This window comes from Aspergillus aculeatinus, assembly GCF_003184765.1.
Source record: "Aspergillus aculeatinus CBS 121060 unplaced genomic scaffold BO66scaffold_23, whole genome shotgun sequence".
Classification (NCBI taxonomy): domain Eukaryota; kingdom Fungi; phylum Ascomycota; class Eurotiomycetes; order Eurotiales; family Aspergillaceae; genus Aspergillus; species Aspergillus aculeatinus.
The window spans coordinates 354,131-375,580 of NW_020291492.1; the positions used below are offsets into that span (position 1 = coordinate 354,131).

At 54.4% G+C, this 21,450-nt stretch overlaps 5 protein-coding genes and 1 non-coding gene across 6 annotated transcripts; 5 read left to right on the forward strand and 1 right to left on the reverse strand.

The window, feature by feature from the left end:
• Positions 1–1,235: 1,235 nt before the first annotated feature.
• BO66DRAFT_471354 (Zn(II)2Cys6 transcription factor domain-containing protein) lies at positions 1,236–2,249 on the forward strand (the record flags this gene model as incomplete). The annotated part of the gene is made up of 5 exons (XM_025652851.1): positions 1,236–1,392; positions 1,454–1,512; positions 1,586–1,599; positions 1,674–1,736; positions 1,787–2,249. Exons 1-5 carry the CDS (start codon positions 1,383–1,385, stop codon positions 2,247–2,249), a joined length of 609 nt encoding a protein of 202 aa, XP_025504183.1. The 5' UTR covers positions 1,236–1,382.
• Positions 2,250–2,301: 52 nt separating this feature from the next.
• BO66DRAFT_t154 lies at positions 2,302–2,387 on the forward strand. Its single transcript has one exon. It is a non-coding gene; the product is annotated as a tRNA-Tyr (tRNA).
• A 370-nt stretch (positions 2,388–2,757) lies between these two features.
• Positions 2,758–4,288, forward strand: BO66DRAFT_428742 (putative tartrate dehydrogenase; the record flags this gene model as incomplete). Its single annotated transcript, XM_025650423.1, has 3 exons — positions 2,758–3,330; positions 3,394–3,884; positions 3,944–4,288. The coding sequence occupies exons 1-3, from the start codon at positions 3,084–3,086 to the stop codon at positions 4,286–4,288; spliced, it is 1,083 nt and encodes a 360-aa protein (XP_025504184.1). The 5' UTR covers positions 2,758–3,083.
• Positions 4,289–4,801: 513 nt separating this feature from the next.
• On the reverse strand, positions 4,802–6,209 carry BO66DRAFT_471356 (tyrosinase family protein; the record flags this gene model as incomplete). The annotated part of the gene is made up of 5 exons (XM_025652852.1): positions 4,802–5,062; positions 5,125–5,401; positions 5,472–5,737; positions 5,791–5,953; positions 6,019–6,209. 5 exons carry the CDS (start codon positions 6,207–6,209, stop codon positions 4,802–4,804), a joined length of 1,158 nt encoding a protein of 385 aa, XP_025504185.1.
• A 1,583-nt stretch (positions 6,210–7,792) lies between these two features.
• BO66DRAFT_349577 (oxidoreductase) lies at positions 7,793–9,339 on the forward strand (the record flags this gene model as incomplete). Its single annotated transcript, XM_025644687.1, has 7 exons — positions 7,793–8,046; positions 8,126–8,351; positions 8,403–8,549; positions 8,620–8,737; positions 8,793–8,861; positions 8,917–8,940; positions 8,997–9,339. The coding sequence occupies exons 1-7, from the start codon at positions 7,867–7,869 to the stop codon at positions 9,337–9,339; spliced, it is 1,107 nt and encodes a 368-aa protein (XP_025504186.1). The 5' UTR covers positions 7,793–7,866.
• A 1,513-nt stretch (positions 9,340–10,852) lies between these two features.
• BO66DRAFT_420409 (putative polyketide synthase) lies at positions 10,853–21,352 on the forward strand (the record flags this gene model as incomplete). Its single annotated transcript, XM_025649871.1, has 5 exons — positions 10,853–10,873; positions 12,473–12,881; positions 12,944–13,201; positions 13,255–19,770; positions 19,821–21,352. The coding sequence occupies 5 exons, from the start codon at positions 10,853–10,855 to the stop codon at positions 21,314–21,316; spliced, it is 8,700 nt and encodes a 2,899-aa protein (XP_025504187.1). The 3' UTR covers positions 21,317–21,352.
• Positions 21,353–21,450: the final 98 nt, after the last annotated feature.

A 21,450-nucleotide genomic window follows, 5' to 3' on the forward strand; every position in this document is an offset into this window, starting at 1 on the left:
GTGATGGAACAATGATACAAGTAAAGACGACATGCGAAGAGACAAAAGAAAATGAAGGACTAGAATGGGGAAAGGGAAGGGGAGGGGGATGAGGATGAGGATGAAGATGAGGGCGAAGTTGGGGACGATGATGGGAATGGAAGTGTGGTCAAAGGTGACATTGTAGAATGGAAGTCAGAAGAAGACTGTGAGCTGTGAGCTTGGAAGAGGGCGGATTGGAGAATGAGATTAGAAGTGAGATGAGGATGGAGGTGAGTTGGTGAGGTGGTGATAGTGGTGAGGCGAGGATGGTGATGGAAAAACAGAACAAGGATGAAGATGAGGGATGAAGGATTGAAAGTTCCTCACTGAGTGATCAGGTAGAATTGGCAAGAGGACAAGTAGAGGGGAGGGGGGGCCAGCTCACAGGTGGAACATACTCAATCAGCCATCATTGCTGCGTTTGCAATCCTCACCGTGGTGGTAGTCGGTGAATATGCACCAAATTCACCTGTCACCTACCCCTCCAGCAAAGGGCTTGGTTATCTACATCCAAAAGAAATGGATTGGGTTCTGTGCCATTTGAATATCGATTCTCTTACTTATAATGAATTTCGTATACAACAGACGCCGTATGTATCATGAGGATGGCCTTGAAAGTGCAAGTACAAAGAAAAGTAACCTCACCTGAGTTCCTCTAATAGGCCCCGGTAGCCTGGATTCAGTCGATCGGATCTCTCTCAAAGACTTAGATCCCCGTCCTGATGTAGCCGCGGTGCATGCAGAATGGTCGATATGGTTTCTAGTTCGCCATCTCGGAGAGTCGCTCGGCGAGGTTGTGTTCGGTGGTGATGAAAGGCAGGCCATTCTTGATGTAGCTATGAGAAGGGATTGGATGTGGAAGAAGAAGGATCTGGAATCACAAGAGAGATGGAGCAGGGATATTGACTTTAGGTGCATCTGTAGTCGGTGATGGTGGATAGGAGGGCAATGGCCATATGGAACTTTTGATATTTACTGCACCCATGAATAACCACGGTGCATAAGTGGGTGGCTTACATGGTCGGAGTTGCTTTATGCCATCACGTGATATGTTGGAGATATCACATGACCCCGCGGTCAGGCAGCCACAAGAGGCACTAGGCAGAAACCACACAGCGGGTTCCCCTGGACTGCCGCAGCCCGGGAAGGAAACCCCCGCCGGAGGTTTCTTTCCCCGGGCCCGAGTTGCAACCCATACCTGAGGATGAGGTGCCCTGGTAAAGAGTCAATGGTGGCAAGGAGCCGAACGATAGTAGAACAGGTGATATCTACGGTCGGAATGATGCAGACGGGGTAGTTGTGTGAATCTAATAGCTGTCTATGTTCTACCATCATCCTCATCGAGTCCGATTAGAATCGGAATGCCGTCAGGTCAGTGGATCAGAAATGTATTTCCCCGCTATTACTAGTAGAATGACACTCAGGGAATCAGATACCGAACAAGCGCTCAGCCCCATTGCCTGCGAGCCATGCAGGCAAAAGAAATGCAAGGTTAGTAGAACAGGAAGAACGAGACTTAGAGAGTAGACACTGGGAACACCCTTCTAACTCCAACGTGTGCCAGTGCGACCGCACGCTGTATGTGACTCCGCTCTATAGATGTACGGTACATGCTCGATCTAAGCCCAACTAACCCGCCTACTTGCCTTCAGTCCAGTCTGCACACAATGCTCCCCCGATCCATCCAAGTGTGTCTATCCAGAAAGCGGTAAACGGTAAGGAAGATCGTTTGGCGGTATTTCAACCGGGTGCTGACCTGAGCCAGAGGGCTTCCACTTGGGTATCTGAATCTGATCGAACAGCGGCTTGCCGACACCGAGCAAGCGCTATTCGAGGCCCTCACCACCATCCGCGAGCTCAATGCCTCGCACGGAGGCATGATGGTGCAGACCACCCGCAAGTCCGCTGATATGCGCCCCAAGAATGCACGCATGCAGGAGTGGTCCCAGTTGCCATTGAGCGGGTGGGCGGAGCGCGAACGATGGCGAGAAGCGAAACAAGATCAGTACCAGTGTGAACGGACCGTGGTCAAGTCGCCACCGGGGGTAGAAGTGCCGCCATCGAACGTGTATGAGATGCCGCGGGGAATCTCCGCCGCCAGTCTTCCCAGCAGGAGCAGTGTAGGGCCGGCGGAGTCAGTATCGGTCGCGGAGTCAGTATCGCCAGAGCGGCGGAGGGCGGATCGGGCAGGGGAAGTGGCGCGGCGATATCCTTCCTTGTACTTTTGATTAGTGCTAGGGTCTATACAATGTGTGTTGGATACCGATTCTGCAACAACAACCCCCGATGGTCTAGTTGGTTCATGGCGTTCGGCTGTAATGGAAATTGTAACCGAAAAGTCACCAGTTCGATTCTGGTTCGGGGGATTGCCTTTTTGCTCCCGCTTCCACTTTTTGACATAGTGGGCTTTGAGTTGGGCTCCCAACAAGCACTATCCTACTCGGTACATCCCTTCTGCGCTGTTTTTTTTTTTTTTTTTTTTTTTTTTTTTTTTTTTTTTTTTGTTTTCTTGTCGGCTCCGACAGAGTGAACTGTAAATCCATTCAATTTCCACATAATGACGATACTGGTAAGGTAGTCACTATTCACCCCCAACCTTAAGAAAATGCCGCGGGCAAACTCCAGTCAGCGGGATGTTTGCATCTTTTGCAATCCTCGTAGTCTTCTTCCGCCCGCCACGGTCTTCCGTAAACGGGGTCCATCTGCTCCCCTTCGCAAACAACAATCAATCCGTCAATCGCATCCACACAAACCTGCCTCTCGAACTCTCGCACGTTATCCACCGCACTATTCTATCACCCCGCAGGGCTGCATCGATCGTCATCATTGTCCAGATGCAAACCCGTCCCGACCATCCGTGTGGTGCCGGAGATGTCTTGCTCCGAGACGCGGAGGAGTGCAAGTCCGGCCCTCCACCCATCTGAGATCATGGAGGTGAATCCTTCCTTCGGTGAGGGGCGACACGCGGGGGCTGGAGATACGATATAAACCTCGATCGACGCGCTGATACCGACTTCTTCTCTCCTCTCATCGATCTCATACCACCCTCGCACCCAGTCACCATGTCTCTCCTCAAGTCCTACAGCATCGCCTCCATCCCCGCCGATGGCATTGGCCCCGAGGTCGTCGAGGCCGGTATCACTGCGCTGAACGCCTTGGCCGATACCCTCAAGACCTTCAAGCTTGAGTTCACCAACTACGACTGGAGCTCCGAGACCTACAAGAAGACCGGAAAGTACATCCCCGATGGCGGTCTCGACTCCCTCAAGAAGCACGACGCCATTCTTTTCGGTGCCGTCGGCGCTCCTGGTATGTTGATTTTTCCTACTTCCCCGCATATGGAAGGTTATCTAATCATCCACTACCAAACAGACGTCCCCGACCACATCTCCCTCTGGGGTCTCCGCCTGGCCATCTGCCAGCCCTTCCAGCAATACGCCAACGTCCGCCCCACCAAGGTCTTCCGCGGTACCCAGTCCCCGCTCCGCAACTGCAAGACCGGTGACCTCGACTGGGTCATCATCCGCGAGAACAGCGAGGGCGAGTACGCCGGCCAGGGTGGTCGCTCCCACACGGGCAAGCCCTGGGAGGTCGCCACGGAGACGGCCATCTTCTCCCGCGTCGGTGTCGAGCGCATCATGCGCTTCGCCTTCGAGGTTGCCCAGAAGCGCCCCCGCAAGCTCCTGACCGTGGTCACCAAGAGCAACGCCCAGCGCAACGGCATGGTTCTCTGGGATGAGGTCGCCAAGGCCGTCGCCAAGGACTTCCCCGATGTCACCGTCGACAAGATGCTGGTCGATGCCATGACCACCCGCATGGTCCTCAAGCCCGAGACCATCGACACCATCGTCGCCACCAACCTGGTGAGTTGAGCCTTTCTCCCCCCACCCTTCCGACAAGACCAAACTAACGGGACAAACAGCACGCCGATATCCTCTCCGACCTGGCCGCCGCACTCGCGGGCTCCATCGGCATCGCCCCCACCTCCAACCTCGACCCCACCCGCCAGAACCCCTCCATGTTCGAGCCCATCCACGGCTCGGCCTTCGACATCACCGGCAAGGGCATTGCCAACCCCGTCGCCACCTTCTGGACCGCCGCCGAGATGCTCGAGTGGCTCGGCGAGGCGGATGCCTCCAAGAAGCTGCTCACCGCCGTCGAGAACGTGTGCGAGGCCGGCGTGCTGACCGCCGATCTGGGCGGCAAGGCCAACACCAAGGAGGTCACCGACGCGGTGGTGGCCGAGATCAAGAAGCTGTACGGTTGAGGGCTGTACACATATACCACGGATTGATGTCATTAGCATGAAAATAGATTTCCTTGTTCATAGAGTTGGGTTCGTCCATTGAGTTACCGTAAACTAACCATCGCGATCCACAATGCTAAGGGGGCGACAGTCTGACCATAAATGAGAGGAAGAAAGAGTGTTACTGCGTGGCTGTGGTGAGCTCCAGGCCAAGGTGCACTTGTAGAATTGAAGCTCCCAGAGCATTGAACCTCAATGCCTTAGTACCTCTTTTGTTGCGGACCTTCTGTGTCTTGGTTAGTCCCCGACAGGCAGGTAAAATAACCTCGGCAAATACCCCGGCCCGCCGACTCTGCCACGATCTACCGCTTTCGCCTCGCAACATCCTCCGTGGCTGCGGTGGCTGATCCTGTGGCTGACCCGCAAAGCCATCTGCCCCCAGTCATAGAAGCAAAAACCTGAAACAAAATAATCTATAAATTTCTATCATGCCGCTGCCCATGCCACAGACACGAGCAGCACAACGTTCTAATCTTACAAATAGATATAACACAAGGGAGTTCCCGCCGTCGTGTCCAAGATATCATAGATCTCGCGGGAGGCGGTGAGGTTGCCCATCCAGAGGGTGTCGTGGATGGTGGTGTTGGGGCCGGGGATGAGCCCGTCGAGGAAGTCGGGGCCCTTGACCACGTAGGTGCGGTTGGCCGGGTTGAGGTTCTGCCAGATCCAGAAGACGCGGTCGATCATGCCGTGGTGGACGTAGAAGGCCGGGTCACCGGGGGAGGCGTAGAGGTCCTGTGTGTTGGGGTTGTCAGTGAGGATTGAGAAATGGAAGAGAACTGGCGAAGGGTACATACACCTCCAGGGTCACCGCCGATGGTGAAGTGGCCGGCCGTGTGCACGCCCAAGAACCCTTCCTCGAAGAACCCTTGCATGGTCCACTCGAAGCACGAGATGTCGTCGCAGTTCTGGATCAGGTCCATCACGTCGCTGGTCTTGGTCCAGCCCTGCGCGGCCACCGGCGAGATGTCGCGGCGCAGACAGCGCGGGTTGTAGTCCAGGCCGGTGCCATTCTGGGCCACCAGGCCGGGGATCTGCAGGGTGGGGTCGACGGGACCCAGGTTGACGGTCATGCTAGAGTGTGGTTCGTTAGGACAGGACGAACTGGGGGAGAGTGTTTGGGGAAGGTCAGGGCATGGCTTACTTGGCGAAAGGACCGTTGGTGACACAGCCGCCGCCCACACCCGGAGGAAGAGTGGTGTAGGCAGTGGCCGGGGTGCCGTTGTGAGCAACATAGTCGCCGTTACCGGACATACTGTACTCGGTGCCATCGAAGAGAGGCGAGTTGATCGGGTTGTTCACGTATTTGTTCCAGGCCCAGTAGGGCTGGTAACCATCGTAGCCACACTCGTCGCGCAGAGCGGTCTCGTAGGCCCAGGTGAACAGCCGGTGCCAGGTGAGGAAGTTACCCTACATCCAATCAGCTGGGAGAGAATTAATTTGGGGGAAGCAAGGCGCCTTACAGTGCCATGAATCCACAAGGTCTGGTTGATGTGCACCGCGACGAAATCATCGAACCGGTTACGGGCACCAGGGGCGAAGCTGGGATCGGACTTGGGGGGCTTGCTCATCAAGCACAGCACCGCATCGGTGTACTTCTTCCGATCCGCGGGTGCCAAAGAGGACCTGGTGTTTCATGTGAATGAGTTTGGCGAACTCTCCCAAGCTTAGCGCGGGAAGGCGAGACGTACCACTCGCGACGGACTGCCGCATTCTTGATGTTGCAGGTTGAGTTGGAGCCATGAGCGGCCTCATAGGCCAACTTAGTGGCCAAAGCTTTGCTGGAGAGCTTATCCACGGCATCGGGGGTGCCGAGGATGGCAGCGGCTGGCGAAGCAGCCAAAGCAGCCACAGCCGCAGTGGACAGGAGGGAGAACTTCATGATAACAGCAGTCACCGGACGAGAATGAACTGAGCGGGCTGACAGATTTACAGAAAAGTTGGTCGCTCACTACCTCTATATAGTCCTGTCCCTGGGACCTTCCTCTTTGCCCCTGATAAGACAAGAAGACCAAGGAAAGGCTGCTGCCTCGTGGGAAAAAGAAGCTAATCAGCCCATGTGGTCGTCTGGAGGTCGGAACCGGGCGAATAGCCCTAAGAGAAACTCCCCAAATGGCACCAGTTGGGACGACAACCTCTTAGTCGCTGCACCGTCGGCAACTAAAGTGCGAAGCATACCGGAACACGCATAGTTCCTGCCATACAATGCAATTTTAGACAGTTCTAGCCGGAATTCGAACCGATAGTGGGGGGGGGGGCTTGCTTTGTTCGCTAAGGGTCTTTTCGTTTCCGAGAGCAGCCGGTATCCTCGGTGACGGTTTCCGTCTGCTCGTCTCTACAACTCGAGACTTCGTCTGTTTGTTCAAGATGTTATCGACTGAAGAGAGATCGTGCAATGATCTATTCCCCCGGATTCAACGTTTGACCTGTCATAGTGGTGGCAAAGCAATTATCTCGAGGGCGGGCTGAACGTGGCCAAGCGTGGACAGGGGTCCCTGCGCCGCCCGCGTTCTGAGTCGACAAATTGCCTCCCACCCCGGTTGGGAGCCAGGGACACCCCTGACTGGATGAGCACTCAATTGTTCCTTGAGCGCGGGAAGGCGATGGCGCCGGTGGTCGAGAATTGATAATTAATATCTTTTAATCTATGTTAGTGCTTATTAGTGGGTCCGTTAGCACCACTTCGTCGGCCGCACTACGCTCTTAGCCGCTGTCATCCGTCTTCCCCGATTTGACAACCTGACTCCGGCCGGAGGAAAAGAGGAACACGAAATGGAGTCCGAAATGGAGTCCGGTGGAGTGCGAGATTCAGGGAAATGTGCGATTGCTGGCCTGTGAGTTCGATCTTCCCTCCCTCCCACGGTCGAACCCTCCCGTGATCGTCCGGATCGTCTCGTTGTCTACCCCAAACACCAAGTGTATGTCTTGCATGGGGTCCAGATTCTATCTAGATATGTCTCTAGTCGACCACGCCGTTGTGGGATTGCTGAACGCTAGAGGGTGCATGAAGGATGCCTGCCACGTTGCCCCTGCAGCGCCACGCGAAGCAATAATTACCGGCGTCGGGGGCTTCTGGAGCCTGGCGTGAGCAAAATAGATGAGAAAGTGACACTAGAGTCTGCATTATCCCTGCTAGCCTGGCCAAAGAGGAGATTTGAGGGGGGTCTTCAGACCTTTCGAGCCCATCGGCCGGACAGCCGAGGCTAATTGACTCGCTTAGTTCTCGAGTGCCACCCACCTTCTATCCTGCTCCAGACCTCCCGGCCTGGTTCCCCAAGTGGATGGAACTTCCGAAGACGTAACATTTCACGGAATGTGGGATCGGAGAAGGATCGGAAATTCAGGCCCGGATCGTGCAGAAGTCGTTCTTGGCTGCGCCTCGTAGACGGTCGACCGTCCCTTGTGATTCCTGTGGAAGACTGCACAGGCAGGAAGAAAAAAAGGATTACTCGTCCTAGGATTCCTCTCTCCATGTATCAACTCAACATCGCTGTTCATGGCTTGCTGTCACTGTGTTCAGTGACTTCTTCTTCGCCGATATGACGGCGGTTCCCCTCTGGCCGCGAACTGGGGCCGGCTCCTCCCACGCCCCGACCATCTTGGCAGTGGTTGGGACTTTGTCGGGTCTGTCCACGCTGATCGTGCTGCTACGGTGCTATGTGCGCGGACTGGTGCTGCGAAAGTTCAATGCGGAGGAGTACAATATACTCGGGGCGTGGGTAAGTGGACTCTGGTTTGACCTGCATGGTTCGTGATGGAGAAGATCGACATGTTCTAATCAGTATACCCCCATGCAAGCTTTGCGCTGTGGGAGTACTCGTTTGCTTCGTGGTTGAAACCCAGCATGGAGTCGGTCGATACAACAAAGATATCTCCGACGAGGATCTTGGGTACCTGGCCAAAGTGGTTTATTTCCATTCCATTATTGTCATGGTTGGCCTTAGCTTGGTCAAGATCTCCCTGGCGGTCTTCTTGCGACGATTCGCGCAGAGTTGGCTGCGAAAAGCCTTGGTTGGATCGATTGGTTCGTCGGCCTCTCACGCCTGAGTCTTGAACCTGCTGCTCATCATCATAGTCTTCCTAATCGCCTTCACTATTGCTTGCGCCTTGACCCTGATCCTTGAGTGTATCCCTGTGGCTGCAGCCTGGGATTATAGTCTGAGGGCCAACGCGCGCTGTTTCGATTCTGGTACTTTCACGGCCATCGGACTGTGGAACAGCAGTGCGTTCCCCCCCCGTGTCACGTCAATCGTCTTTCCTATTCGCAGAGGCTCACACCGATCGCATTCCAGTTACCAACCTCGTGACGGACGTCATTTTCGCCACACTACCGGTGCCGATGTTTATCAAGATCCAGGTCAACCTACGGACCAAGGCGTCACTGATTGGGGTGCTGAGCTTGGGATATTTGTACGTGACTAAGCTCTTCGTACGCGGGAATCGAACTGATCTGGGTTGAATTTAGGGCTTGTGTTGCTGGAGTCATCAAAATTGTCGCTCAGATCAAAGTGCTCAAGGAGACGGATGTGTACCGGTAAGTGACGGTCTGGGAGTATTATGGGGGGCCTTTTAGCTCACACAATATGCAGGAATGATACGTTCATGGTGTGGAACTGGTATGTCGAAGCCATTCGGTGACCGTCTGAGGCTTGAGACTGACAACAGGAAACAGCGTGGAATTGAATGTCGCTATCATCGCAGCATGCTTACCTAGTCTCAAGACCTTGGTCAAATCGCTACTGGATAGCACGCGCAACCTAACCAGCGGACGACGCAATGCATACGGCAATTACTACCCCGAACATTATGGCCAACGCAGTGCCGACGTCACGCTCAAGTCGATGGTGCCCCGAGCGCCCCATTCGATGTACAATATCACGGTGGAGGGAAGTTCCGATGGAGACTCGAACAGCGCGCACAGTGGCAATCGCGAGGAGGATGAGCAGCGGCTGCATCGCACGGAGCTTGGCATCTTGAAAACCACCGAGGTGGTGGTGCATACGCAGCAGTAGGCTGCAATCGGCTGGACTGTACATATTCAAAGCATGATAGGTATATAAGCTCTTTCTTTTGTTTCACTCGTTCCACTGATGTGCCACCACCACTTTTCGACTTGGCCCAGTATTGATGCAAGACGCGTTCGGCGCGTTGGTCCAGCAAGTATTGGGTTCTTGGCGGCGATCCACCCCTTGCATATCGCGGTGGGCTTCTCATACGCATAAATGGGGACTCAGTGACAGCTGGCATCAGCTTGATGAAGGAGAACTTCACGTCGCGTACTATTCATCTTCATCGTCGTCTCGTCAGTCATCCTAGAGTGGGAACAATCACAAATCAGCAGAAGTCATTCTCAGGCAGTAGTTTTGTTGATCGAGAGATTGGGAAATGGTGCAGATACCTCAGGAGAAAGAGGCCAGCGATGGTAGCCGTCATCGAGTGATATATTCGAAAGAGGAGGAAAAGCAGGTGGTGAGGAAACTCGACCGGTTCATCTTGCCGATGTTGTGTTGGGTCTTCTTCTTTCAGTGTTGGTCATCCCCGCCAGTTGCCTTTTTCCCTTTCCCTTTTTCTTTCTTCTCCCCTTAACTTCTTCCCTCTTCACTTCATCCTCCTTCTCCTCCTCCTCCTCCTCCTCCTCCTTCTACTCACCATCACCATCACCATCTCTATCACAGTTCTCGACAAGCAGAGCTTGAGTTATGCCTCGGTCTTCGGTCTTCTCGATGACCTCTCCTTGCAGGGGTCCCAGTACTCCTGGTGCTCCTCGATTTTCTACCTTGGTATGACTTTCAACGCGAAGATAATCACCAAACGCATCTCGCTGACAGGCTTCAAGGACAGCTGGTGGCGGAATATCCCTTCATTTATCTGATGAGTCGCCTGCCCTTGACGCGATTTGTTGGAGTCACCATGTATGTGGAGCCTTAATCACTTCTGGGAAGCTTCTCTAACCTTTCTTCTGGCTTAGTATCATATGGGGAGGAATCTGCATGTGCCTGGCAGCCACACAGTCTTTTGCTGACTTTGCCGCCGTACGATTTCTCCTCGGAGTGAGTGAAGGAGCAGTCGCCCCAGCATTCGTCACTCTGACCAGTATCTGGTATAGAAAGAATGAACATGCTTTGCGGGTTGGGTGAGGCAAAATGAGCGATCCTGCGATTCGGATGAAGTCTAATCTCTTACTCTAGGATTTGGATCACGATGGATGGCTTGGCTCAGGTACTTGGCTGTCTGCTCATGTACGGAATCGGGCGATCGAATCCCGGCAATCTCGCCCCCTGGAGGACTTTGTTCCTCATCTGCGGAGCCATAACATGTGGCATTGGCGGTCTCTTTATGCTTGTCGTTCCTGTTTCGCCCAAGAGAGCATGGTTCCTCACCCCGCGTGAAAAGGAGGTTCTTGAAGCAAGGATGACGCTTGATCGGGACGCCGGCGATCTAACTCAGTTCTCAGTTGCACAAATTAAGGAGACATTGGGAGATATCCGGGCGTGGTTCATGTTCATTTTCGGGGTCTTGGTCACCATGCAGGCCCCAGTGATGACAGTGAGGTCTTGTTTCCAAAGGGGTCGTACCCACCGTCGCTGACAGGTTTAGTTTGCCTCCCTCATCATCAAGAACCTGAACTACACCAGTCTCCAGACAATGCTGTATACGGCCCCCTCGGGAGCCGTACAGATCCTGGCGATATGGATCAGCCTTGCAGGGTGCTACCTACTCCCAAATCATCGGTGCTTGGTTCTGATGATGATGACCATCCCTCCCCTGGTCGGAAACATCCTCCTCCTCAAGCTGCCACTCACTGCTGGCTGGGGTTTAATCGCCTCGTCGTGGCTGGTAAGACATCATCGTCATCTTCTTTCTTATTCTCTGCAATAGTAGTGTGGACTCTAGGACTGAGTGATTGCAGGCTTCATGTCTACCCAACATCCTAGCTGTCGTGCTGAGCCTTAGCGCCTCAAACGTCAAAGGCAACACCAAGCGTCCCATGGTCAACGCCTTGTTCTTCATTGGATACTGTACCGGATGTATTGCAGCTCCTCAACTCTGGAAGCCCAGTGCTGCACCGCGGTTTTTTGAGGGGGTCGTGACTGCCATTGTCACCTGGTGCCTGCTCATCGTGGCACTGAGTCTGTACTGGTACATCTGTCGGTCGGAAAATTGTAAACGAGACCAAACCCCGATTATTTCCCCGGGGATCACCTACCAAGCCGGTGAAGATGTCACCGACATACAAGATACTCAGTTTCGATATATTTACTAGGGGCTTGTTCACCTCCTGTGCGACCGAGGCGATGCCTCGACATTTTGGCCGAGCCATGTCATGCCACTTATGCATCTACCATGCGATCAGTCGTTCCCATTTCGAGACGGGAAATATGAAGTATTGCCTACGGCGCCTACGGCACCAATGATGGCCGAAAATACTGCACTCGTTGGTATACTCGCGCGCAGTGGAGGCCGGGCATAGTGACAGTCCGAAGGAAAAGGCACAAGCCACATCAATAGACTAAAGAGACTGAGTTACTTGCAGGGACTACTGGTCGATCATTGTTCTTCATAGCTTATTCCCGATGCAAGCATTCCAAGTGTGGCAAGCGATCGGGATAATTCTCCTATTTCTTTAGATGTCGATCACCGACTGACGAGGTCGCAGAGTAACTCCGCGTGGATCACCATCAGAGGGTCCACCGCCACTCTTTTGACCCTTTTAAATGCCGGATAAGACCAAGCGGGGCCAGCAAAATTACCGAAGCACACGAGTTGCTTGGGCATCATTGGCAATTGGTTTTCACCCTGTGTGGAGATCTGCGGGGACTCCTTACATCTTCGGCGTAATAAGCCTCGGATGCTTCTTGCCTGCGATGATGCACGTCGATCCCAAGTGCACCGTGCTCCAGGTTCTCCGATCAATACACTTCGGCAGGATCTATGGGGTGAGGACATTCAGTTGGTGCAAATGGCTTGGTGAGGAAAGGGACAGTTTAAAGGATGCCAGAAGCCGCTCGACTTGGGTGGAGGAGAATAAACCAAGTGTCTGTTCAACACCCACAACACCCACAACACGCCTCAGTCACTCAAGAGATCAGCCGCTGCTTCACCTGCGCCCTTCCGCTATTCACAATGGCTATAACCACTCACCAGAACGAGCCCATTGCCATCGTGGGCAGTGCCTGTCGCTTCTCTGGCGGAGCATCGTCGCCCTCGAAGCTGTGGAATCTCCTTCGCAACCCTCGCGATGTTCGCAGCGTGATCCCCAACAGTCGCTTCAATGCCGAGAACTACTATCACCCTGACCCAGCGTACCATGGTCACAGCAACGTTCGACATTCCTACGTGCTAGAAGAGGATGTCACCGCTTTCGACACCGAATTCTTCGGGATCAAGCCGGTGGAGGCGAAGGCCATCGACCCTCAACAACGTCTTTTGATGGAAACCGTCTACGAGGGCCTCGAGTCGGCCGGGCTGACAATAGATGCCCTCAGGGGCAGTGACACGGGTGTCTATGTTGGCCTCATGTGTGGTGATTACGAGGCCAGCTTGTTACGTGATCGTAAGTTATGCTTTCGATTTTGCTCGGGATATGAGTCTACTGACACAGGAGGCTTGTAATAGCAAAAACTGCTCCAGTCTACGCTGCCACCGGCATTGGACGGAGCATTCTGTCGAACCGTGTCTCGTACTTCTTTGACTGGCACGGGCCATCGATGACCTTGGATACCGCCTGTTCCTCCAGTCTCGTGGCGGTCCACCTGGCCGTGCAGTCGCTCCGAGCTGGGGAGTCCCGGATCGCTCTGGCTTGTGGATCTAATCTACTGCTGGGTCCAGAGAATTACATTATGGAAAGCAAGCTGAAGATGCTGTCTCCAGACGGTTAGTACTAAGATCCTTAACTTCCAGAATGGGTGGGCTGACCTAAATGACAGGCCGCAGTAAGATGTGGGACAAGGATGCCAACGGCTACGCCCGTGGAGATGGTGTTGCTGCCTGCGTTCTGAAGACTCTTAGTGCCGCGATTGAGGATGGAGATGACATTGAGTGCATCATTCGCGAGACTGGTTTTAACCAGGACGGAGCCACCACCGGTATCACTATGCCCAGCGCTGCTGCCCAGCAGGCCTTGATCCGTGCGACCTATGCCAAAGCGGGCCTGGATTTGGAGAAGGCGTCCGACCGGCCTCAATTCTTCGAAGCGCACGGGACAGGTACGCCTGCAGGAGATCCGATCGAGGCCGAAGCCATCTCGCGGGCCTTTTATGGTAAGGACTTTGACATTAAGACCACGGATGACCGTCTCTATGTGGGCTCGATCAAGACCATCCTTGGACATACCGAGGGTACTGCAGGCCTGGCTGCCCTGCTCAAGGCGTCGCTAGCTCTTCAGCATTCGACTGTACCACCTAATATGCTGTTGAACAACCTAAGCGACCGAGTGGCTCCTTTCACTGCAAACCTGGAAATACCCTCAACGGCCAAGCATTGGCCTCAAGTCGTCCCTGGTCAGCCACGACGAGCCAGTGTGAACAGTTTCGGCTTCGGCGGTGCCAATGCCCACGCTATTCTGGAGAGCTACGAGCGCCCTCAGCTGATTGAGGATGGGATCCAGAATCAATTTACCCCCTTTGTGTTCTCCGCCCTCACCCGTCAATCGCTGCGTGCAAGCCTCTCCGCGTACGCTGATTATATCCAAGAAAACACATCCCTCAATCTGCGCGACCTGGCATACACCCTGCAGCAACGTCGGTCTGAGTTCCCTTACCGCATTTCATTTGCTGCTGCATCGGCCGATGACTTGGTGGCAAAGATTCGGGGTGAATTGGAAGCAACCAAGGCTGAAGATCTGGGCGTGAGACTCCCGGCTCCCTCGGGAGGCAAGAAGCCAAAGGTTCTCGGCATTTTCACTGGCCAAGGAGCGCAGTACGCTCGTATGGGCGCTGAGCTGATTGAGAAGTCCGCCACAGCTCGGAAGATTGTCCAGGACCTGCAAGGTCACATTGAGCAACTTCCCGAGGAAATTCGCCCTGACTTCTCACTCGAGAAGGAGCTTCGCGCGGCCGCTAATTCCTCGCGGGTTTTGACGGGTGCTTTCTCCTTCCTCTCCACCGTTGTTCAAATCGTGTTGGTGGATCTGCTGAAGCTCGCAGGCGTTCATTTCGATGCCATCGTTGCTCACTCCTCGGGTGAAATGGCTGCAGCATACGCGGCCGGTCACTTGAGCGCGCGAGACGCTATGTGTGTGGCGTACTTCCGTGGTCGATTTGCTTCGAAGATGGAAAGTCCCAACGGGCCTCACATTAAAGGAGCTATGCTGGCGGCTGGTATGTCTCCAGAAGATGCGCAGGCTCTGGTAGAAGACGAGCTCTTCGCCGGTCGCCTCTGTGTTGCCGCTGTCAACTCATCCTCTAGTGTGACCATCTCGGGTGACGAGGATGCCATTGACGAGGTCAAAACGATCTTGGACGACGAGAACAAGTTCAACCGTAAGCTTCGTGTCGACCGAGCCTACCACTCCAACCACGTATCGCGACGTCTTGCCGATTATGTCGCCTTGGTCAAGTCGGCAGGTGTCCGCGCCATCGAGCCAACATCGAACAACTGTCTCTGGATCTCGAGTGTATATGGCCGCGAGATTACAGCAGACATGAACCTCAGTGACGAATACTGGGGCGCAAGTGTCGCTCGGTCTGTGCAGTTCTATCAAGCTCTCAAGCTTGCTCTTGAAGGAGGCGAATACCAGGCTGCAATCGAAGTCGGCCCTCATCCGGCTTTGAAGGGACCCGCATCGCAAACCATCCAGGAAGTCCTAGGTAAGAGCATTCCATACTATGGTGTGCTCAACCGAGGATCGGATGCTGCGGTCAGCCTGGCTTCGAGTCTTGGATCTCTATGGTGCCATCTCGGGGGGCAGAAACTCGACTTGACTGGATTTGATCTTGCGGTGAATGACGACCAGTCCACCCTCCGCGTGGTCAAGGGCCTTCCAAGTTATAAGTGGAACCATGAGGCCTCTTACCGTCATGAGTCGCGAGCATCAAAGAAGCACCGTTCTCAAATCCAGCAATTCAACCAGTTGTTGGGGACCATGAAGCCGGAGAGCGCAGCTCACCATTTGAGCTGGGGACACCTGCTTCGCGCCAGCGAGATCGAATGGGTTTCAGGTCACCAAGTTCAGAATCAGACAGTCTTTCCTGCGGCAGGATACATCTGTACGGCGTTCGAGGGTGCTCGGGTCCTTGCAGGAGAGCGCGATGTTCGTATCTTCGAGTTGAAGAATTTTGTCATCCACCAGGCCTTGACCTTCAGCCAAGACGACGCTGGTATCGAGGTGCAGACTTCGCTGTCTGACGTTCGCCAATTAAGCGATAACCACGTCCAAGCCAAATTCACCTACTCCGCGAGCCTCGGAGAGGAGGATCTCGCCCTGGTAGCTGAAGCGGATCTCCATATCATCTTCGGGAAGTCCTTGGAGACCACTCTTCCTCGTCGAGCTACCAAGCCAGCTCACATGATCACAGTAGACAATGAGCGTTTCTACAATCTCTTGGCTACGCTGGGATACGGCTTCGAAGGATCGTTCAAGTCTCTGCACACGCTTAGGCGGAAGCTGGGAACGAGTGTGTGTGCTGTGAAATCAGTATCGCGCGATACGTTCGGACCGCCCTTGCTGGTGCATCCTGCTGAGTTGGACGGTGGCATCCAGTCTCTCATTCTTGCGTACAGCTACCCCGATGATGACCAGCTTCTGAACATGCATCTACCTACCAGCATGAGCAGCATCCGTGTCAATCCCGCTCTGTGCAAGTCCATGACTGACATCACTGTTGACTCGACTCTGGGCTCCACAAAGTCCGCTGGATTCTCGGGTGATGTCAGTATCTACACCAATGACTCCAGTTGTGCAGCAATTCAGATGCAGCGCGTTGAATTGGTGCCCCTGGGTGCTTTGACCGCTAAGGACGATCGCAAGGTCTTCTCCAAATACCAGTGGGTCAAAAACAGCCTCGATGGCGAGTTGGCTGCGTCGGATACCACTGTGACAAAACATCATTCGGAGATCTTGGAGGGATTGGAGCGTATCTCGACCTACTACCTCAAGAAACTGGATGCAGAGGTGCCCGCCGACTCTCCGCTGAGAGGTAAGGATAGCCCTCACAGCCATTACCTTCAGTATGCTCGCCACATTGTTAGCCTGATCCGGAATGGAGAGCACAAGGTGGCCAAGAAGGAATGGCTGAAAGACTCCTTGGAAGACCTCCGTGCGGCCACAGAACAATTTTCGGACCTCATCGATTACCGCATGATGCACCTGGTTGGGCAACAGATGCCGCGTGTCTTCCGAGGTGAAACCAACATGCTGGAGGAGATGCGCGTCAGCAACATCCTCGACAACTACTATCAGGGTGCTTTTGGCTCGCGGGAGGCTGGTTTCTGGATTGGCAAGATCATCGCCCAACTAGCAGAGCGCTATCCTCATCTCAACATCCTGGAAGTTGGTGCTGGTACCGGAGGTGCTACAACAAGAATCCTGCAGAACCTTGACTCGAGATTCTTGTCCTATACTTTCACAGACGTGTCCAGTGGTTTCTTCGAAGGTGCTGCGGAGACATTCTCTGCTCACAAGGATCGTATGGTCTTCAAGACCTTTGATTGTGGTCAGGATCCCGTTGCTCAGGGCTACGCTGAGGGAACCTGTGACGTGGTTGTCGCTTTCCTCGTCATCCACGCCACCCCGGATCTTGAGCTCACCATGCGCAACATCCGTAAGCTGCTCAAGCCGGGCGGTTTTCTGATCGTCGGAGAAGGTACAAACAATGGGCAACCGTATGGCAGTGCCGGATTTATCTTTGGATCCCTGCCGGGTTGGTGGCTTGGTGCAGATACCGGCCGCCCTCTGTCACCATTCGTCTCTTACTCCGAGTGGGAGAGACTCCTTCGGAGTAGTGGGTTCTCTGGTATTGATGCAACAGCACCCCAGTCATTCCAGGATATCCTTGGTATGACTGTGTTTGCTGCTCAAGCTGTGGATGACCGGGTTAGCTTCCTGCGCGAGCCTGTCAGTCCTGAAGTCCTGCAAGGTTCGGCTGCAGTTGAGTACCCTATCAAGAAGCTCGTCGTTATTGGGGGAAGCACACCGAAGACTCTATCTCTGATCCGGCCTGTCCAGAGTATTCTCAAAGATACCTCCCACGAGCTCCACTCCTTTAACAAGTTGACGGAAATAGACTTCGATCTGATCGATGCTGATACCACAGTCGTCAGCTTGTCGGAGCTGGACAAGCCTGTCTTCGAAGATATGACACCCGATGAGTGGCTCGCTTTCAAAACGCTCTTCTCTGCTCCCATCAAGCTTCTCTGGGTCACCAGTGGTCGGCTTAACGAGGACCCATGGTCTAACATGACGGTCGGCTTTGCTCGTACTGCGGTGTTCGAAGCCCCTGCTCTGCAATTCCAGAACATTGATATCGCAGATCTAAGCTCGTTCAAGCCCGGAAGCCTGGTCGAGAAAATTCTACGCTTCGATGCCTCTGCCTCGTCGGGCAAGCACCTTCCGTGGCCATTGGAACCGGAGATCGTTATCAATGCTGAGGGCGAGGAGCTCGTGCCCCGTCTCCGACACATCAAGGCCCGCAATGACCGCTACAATTCAGCTCGCCGCCCGATTACCAAGGAGGCTGACATTTGCAAAGCCCCTGCAGCCCTGCACAAGGAGACCGAGGGATGGAAATTGACAGAGCTTTCACGTTGGGCTAGCCCTGCTGATACCAAGTCTCAAATCAGCCTTGAGATTAGCCATGCCGTGCTGTCGGCCCTTCGCACGCCGCATGGTCATCAGTTCCTTGTTCTGGGGACCGAGCCCGAGAGTCAGGCACGATTCCTGGCTCTTGTGCCATCTCTCTTGTCGGTCATCCATGTGCCCAAGGCTTCGGCAGTTCCGCTGCCCGTTTCGACGCTAGCCGACGCCGACCTTCTGACTGTACTGGCTGCTCGTCTCGTCGCCATGGCTGTGGTCGACCCTCTCATTGATGGGGATACGGTTGTTGTGCACAACTCCACTGAGCTTCTGGCACGTACCATTGCTAGCCAAGCGGCAAGCAAGAATGTCCGCGCCTTCTTCGTAGCGGACTCGACGCAGGAGAACGTTCCTGTCTCTTGGACTAAGCTTGAGCCTTATCTGACCCAGTCCGAGGTGTCTGATATCCTACCTCTCGACACCGCTAGCTTTGTCGGCTTATCTAGCGAGCACTCTGAGATCGAGTCAAACATCATGTCTAGCCTTCCTTCACACTGCAGGAAGGAGTCCAGGGCAACCTTATATTCGTCGGTTGGCTGGGAGAGCAGTCCTTCGTCTGCGCCCTTCCTGGGCCAATTCCTACAGCGTGCTCTGGTCAGTGTGCAGACCGAGGCTGGAAAGATCTCACAAGCGGTGTCTCGGACTGTTTGTATTGATGATCTTCTGAACGAGCCAAGCCCTGAAGAGCCCACCACAATCATCGACTGGACTCGTTCCAAGACCTATCCTGTCCACGTCAGCCGGTTGGACTCGGTTTCGTTCTTCAAGGGCGACAAGACCTACTGGCTGTGTGGTTTGTCGGGCGCTCTTGGTGTCTCTCTGGCCGACTGGATGATTGAACGAGGCGCGAGATACCTTGTCTTGACTAGCCGTAACCCCAATATCTCCCCCGACTGGATCAAGGCTCATAAGCGCAATGGTGTCATTGTATCTATTGTACGCTGCGATGTGACAAACGAGCCTGCTCTGCGTGCTGCTCATCAGTCTATCTGCGAGACTATGCCGCAGATCATCGGTGTCCTGAACGGAGCCATGGTGCTGAGAGACGTCTCGATCCGCAACATGTCATTTGAACTGATGAGCGAAGTGTTCCGCCCGAAGGTATACGGAAGCATTCACCTGGACCGCATCTTCAAGAACGCCAATTTGGACTTCTTCATTTTATTCTCGTCTATCAACTGTGTCATTGGTAACCTGGGTCAAGCAAACTATGCGGCGGCGAATACTTTCATGTGCAGTCTGGCTGCTCAACGTCGCAAGCGCGGTCTGGCAGCTACTGCTTTGAATGTGGGTGCTATTATCGGTGCTGGTTACATGGAGCGCGAGTCCAGCAAGGCTCTTGACTTGACTGTGTCCAAGATGGCGCTGATGCACCTGTCAGAGCAAGATTACCACCAGCTCTTTGCGGAGGGTATCGATGCCGGTCGTCCGGATTCTGGCGACGAGGCCGAGCTCACCACCGGGCTTTTGGATATCCCTGCTGCCGACACGGAGAATGCGCCCAAGTGGCACTCCAACCCTGCATTCTTCGACTTTGTCGTTCACCGAGTTGAGAAGAACGGGACGGACGCAGGAAATGAGGTTGTTACCTCGGTCCAGGATCAGCTTGCTGCCTGCAAGTCAACCAGCGATGTGCTTGCTGTCGTCAAGGGTAAGTTTCCGCCTGTCGCAATCTCATACATTCCATAATAAATCAAGCAGGGAGATTCGCCATGCAACTTCGCAATGTTTTGCAGATGAACACTGCCGACGAGGACTTGATGGCAATGAGGAGCCGTGATATTGGTCTCGACTCCTTGATTTCGGTCGATATCCGTTCGTGGTTCCTGAAGAACTTCGAAGTCAGCGTTCCGGTCTTGAAGATTATGGGCAATGATACTATGGCCGAGCTGGCCGACCTTGTGGCCGCGCAAGTCCCAGCTTCGCTGCTGCCTGGACTTGGAGGTGAAGAATCTCCATCTGATCAGCCACCTACCACGAACAATGCTTCCCAGCCTGCTCCACCTGCTGCAAATGATGAGACCAGCTCCTCAGTGGACTCCAACCAGGATGCCACATCCACTGAATCCAGCAGCGGCTACACCGGAACTAGCACCCCTACCAGCCTGGAAGCCACCACAGGACTCGTATCGAAGGGACCTATTCGCATCGACTGGAAGGCCGAGATCGCATTGCCTCAGGCAGCGAATATTGACACCAGCGTGGCTCCTGCCGCCCGTCCTCGCACAATCGTGCTCACGGGTGTCAGTGGACTGCTGGGCAGACACCTGCTCCTGCGTTTGCTGCAAGACCCATCCGTCAAGGAAATCATCTGCCTCGCCACCCGCCGTCTTGACGAGCGCCTACAGTCAAAGGAGCTGGTTGAAGACAGCCGAATCCAGTACTTCTCAGGTGACCTCGAAGACCCCCGTCTCGGTCTCTCTGAACAGAAAGCGGCTCAGATCTTCAGCCGCGCGGATGCTGTGATCCACAACAGCGCCGACACCTCTCACCTCAAGTTCTACCCCGAGATCAAGGCCGCGAACACGGGCTCGACCAAGGAGCTGATCCGCCTCTGCACGGCTCGCAAGGTACCCATTCATTACCTCTCTACCGTGGGCGTGGCCCTCTTCGGCAACTACACCTCCTTCCCCGAGGTCTCGATTGCGGCGCACCCGCCCCCGGTTGACGGCTCTCACGGCTACGTAGCCGCCAAATGGGCCAGCGAGCGTCTCCTTGAGGAGTACAACAAACAACACGGGGTGAATGTGTGGATCCACCGCCCCTCAACCATCATCCGCGAGGGCGCCGATGCCCAAAGCGCCGCCGCGCAGACCGACTGGATGAACGCCTTGGCCGCGTATATGCGCAAGACCCGCGCTGTACCGACGCTGAAGAACCTGCGGGGTGCTCTCGACTTTGTCTCGGTGCACAACGCGACAAAGAGTATTCTAACGGCCGTGTTTGCGAACAAGCCCAAGGCTTCCTCTGCGGGTGTCTCTTACACTCACCAGGTTGGCGATATTGTGATTCCGTTGGACAATCTTAAGGAGTTTGTGATCAAGGAGACGGGTGCTGCTCATGTCGATGTGCTTCCGGTGGAGGAATGGAGTGCTCGAGCGGTGGCTGTGGGATTGAATCGGGGAATCGCGGCGTTGATCGACTCGATGGATGACCCGGGTCAGCCTCACTATCCTCGCATGCTAAGGGGGGAGTAGACTGCATGACTGTTAGTCTCGACTTGTATGCTCATTTATAGGTAGTGTAATGCAATATGGCTTTGTTGCCGCCCTTGAACGAAAACTAGCTCGCGCAAAATGAGATTCGGCCTAGCCATTCTGGCGAAGCAGTC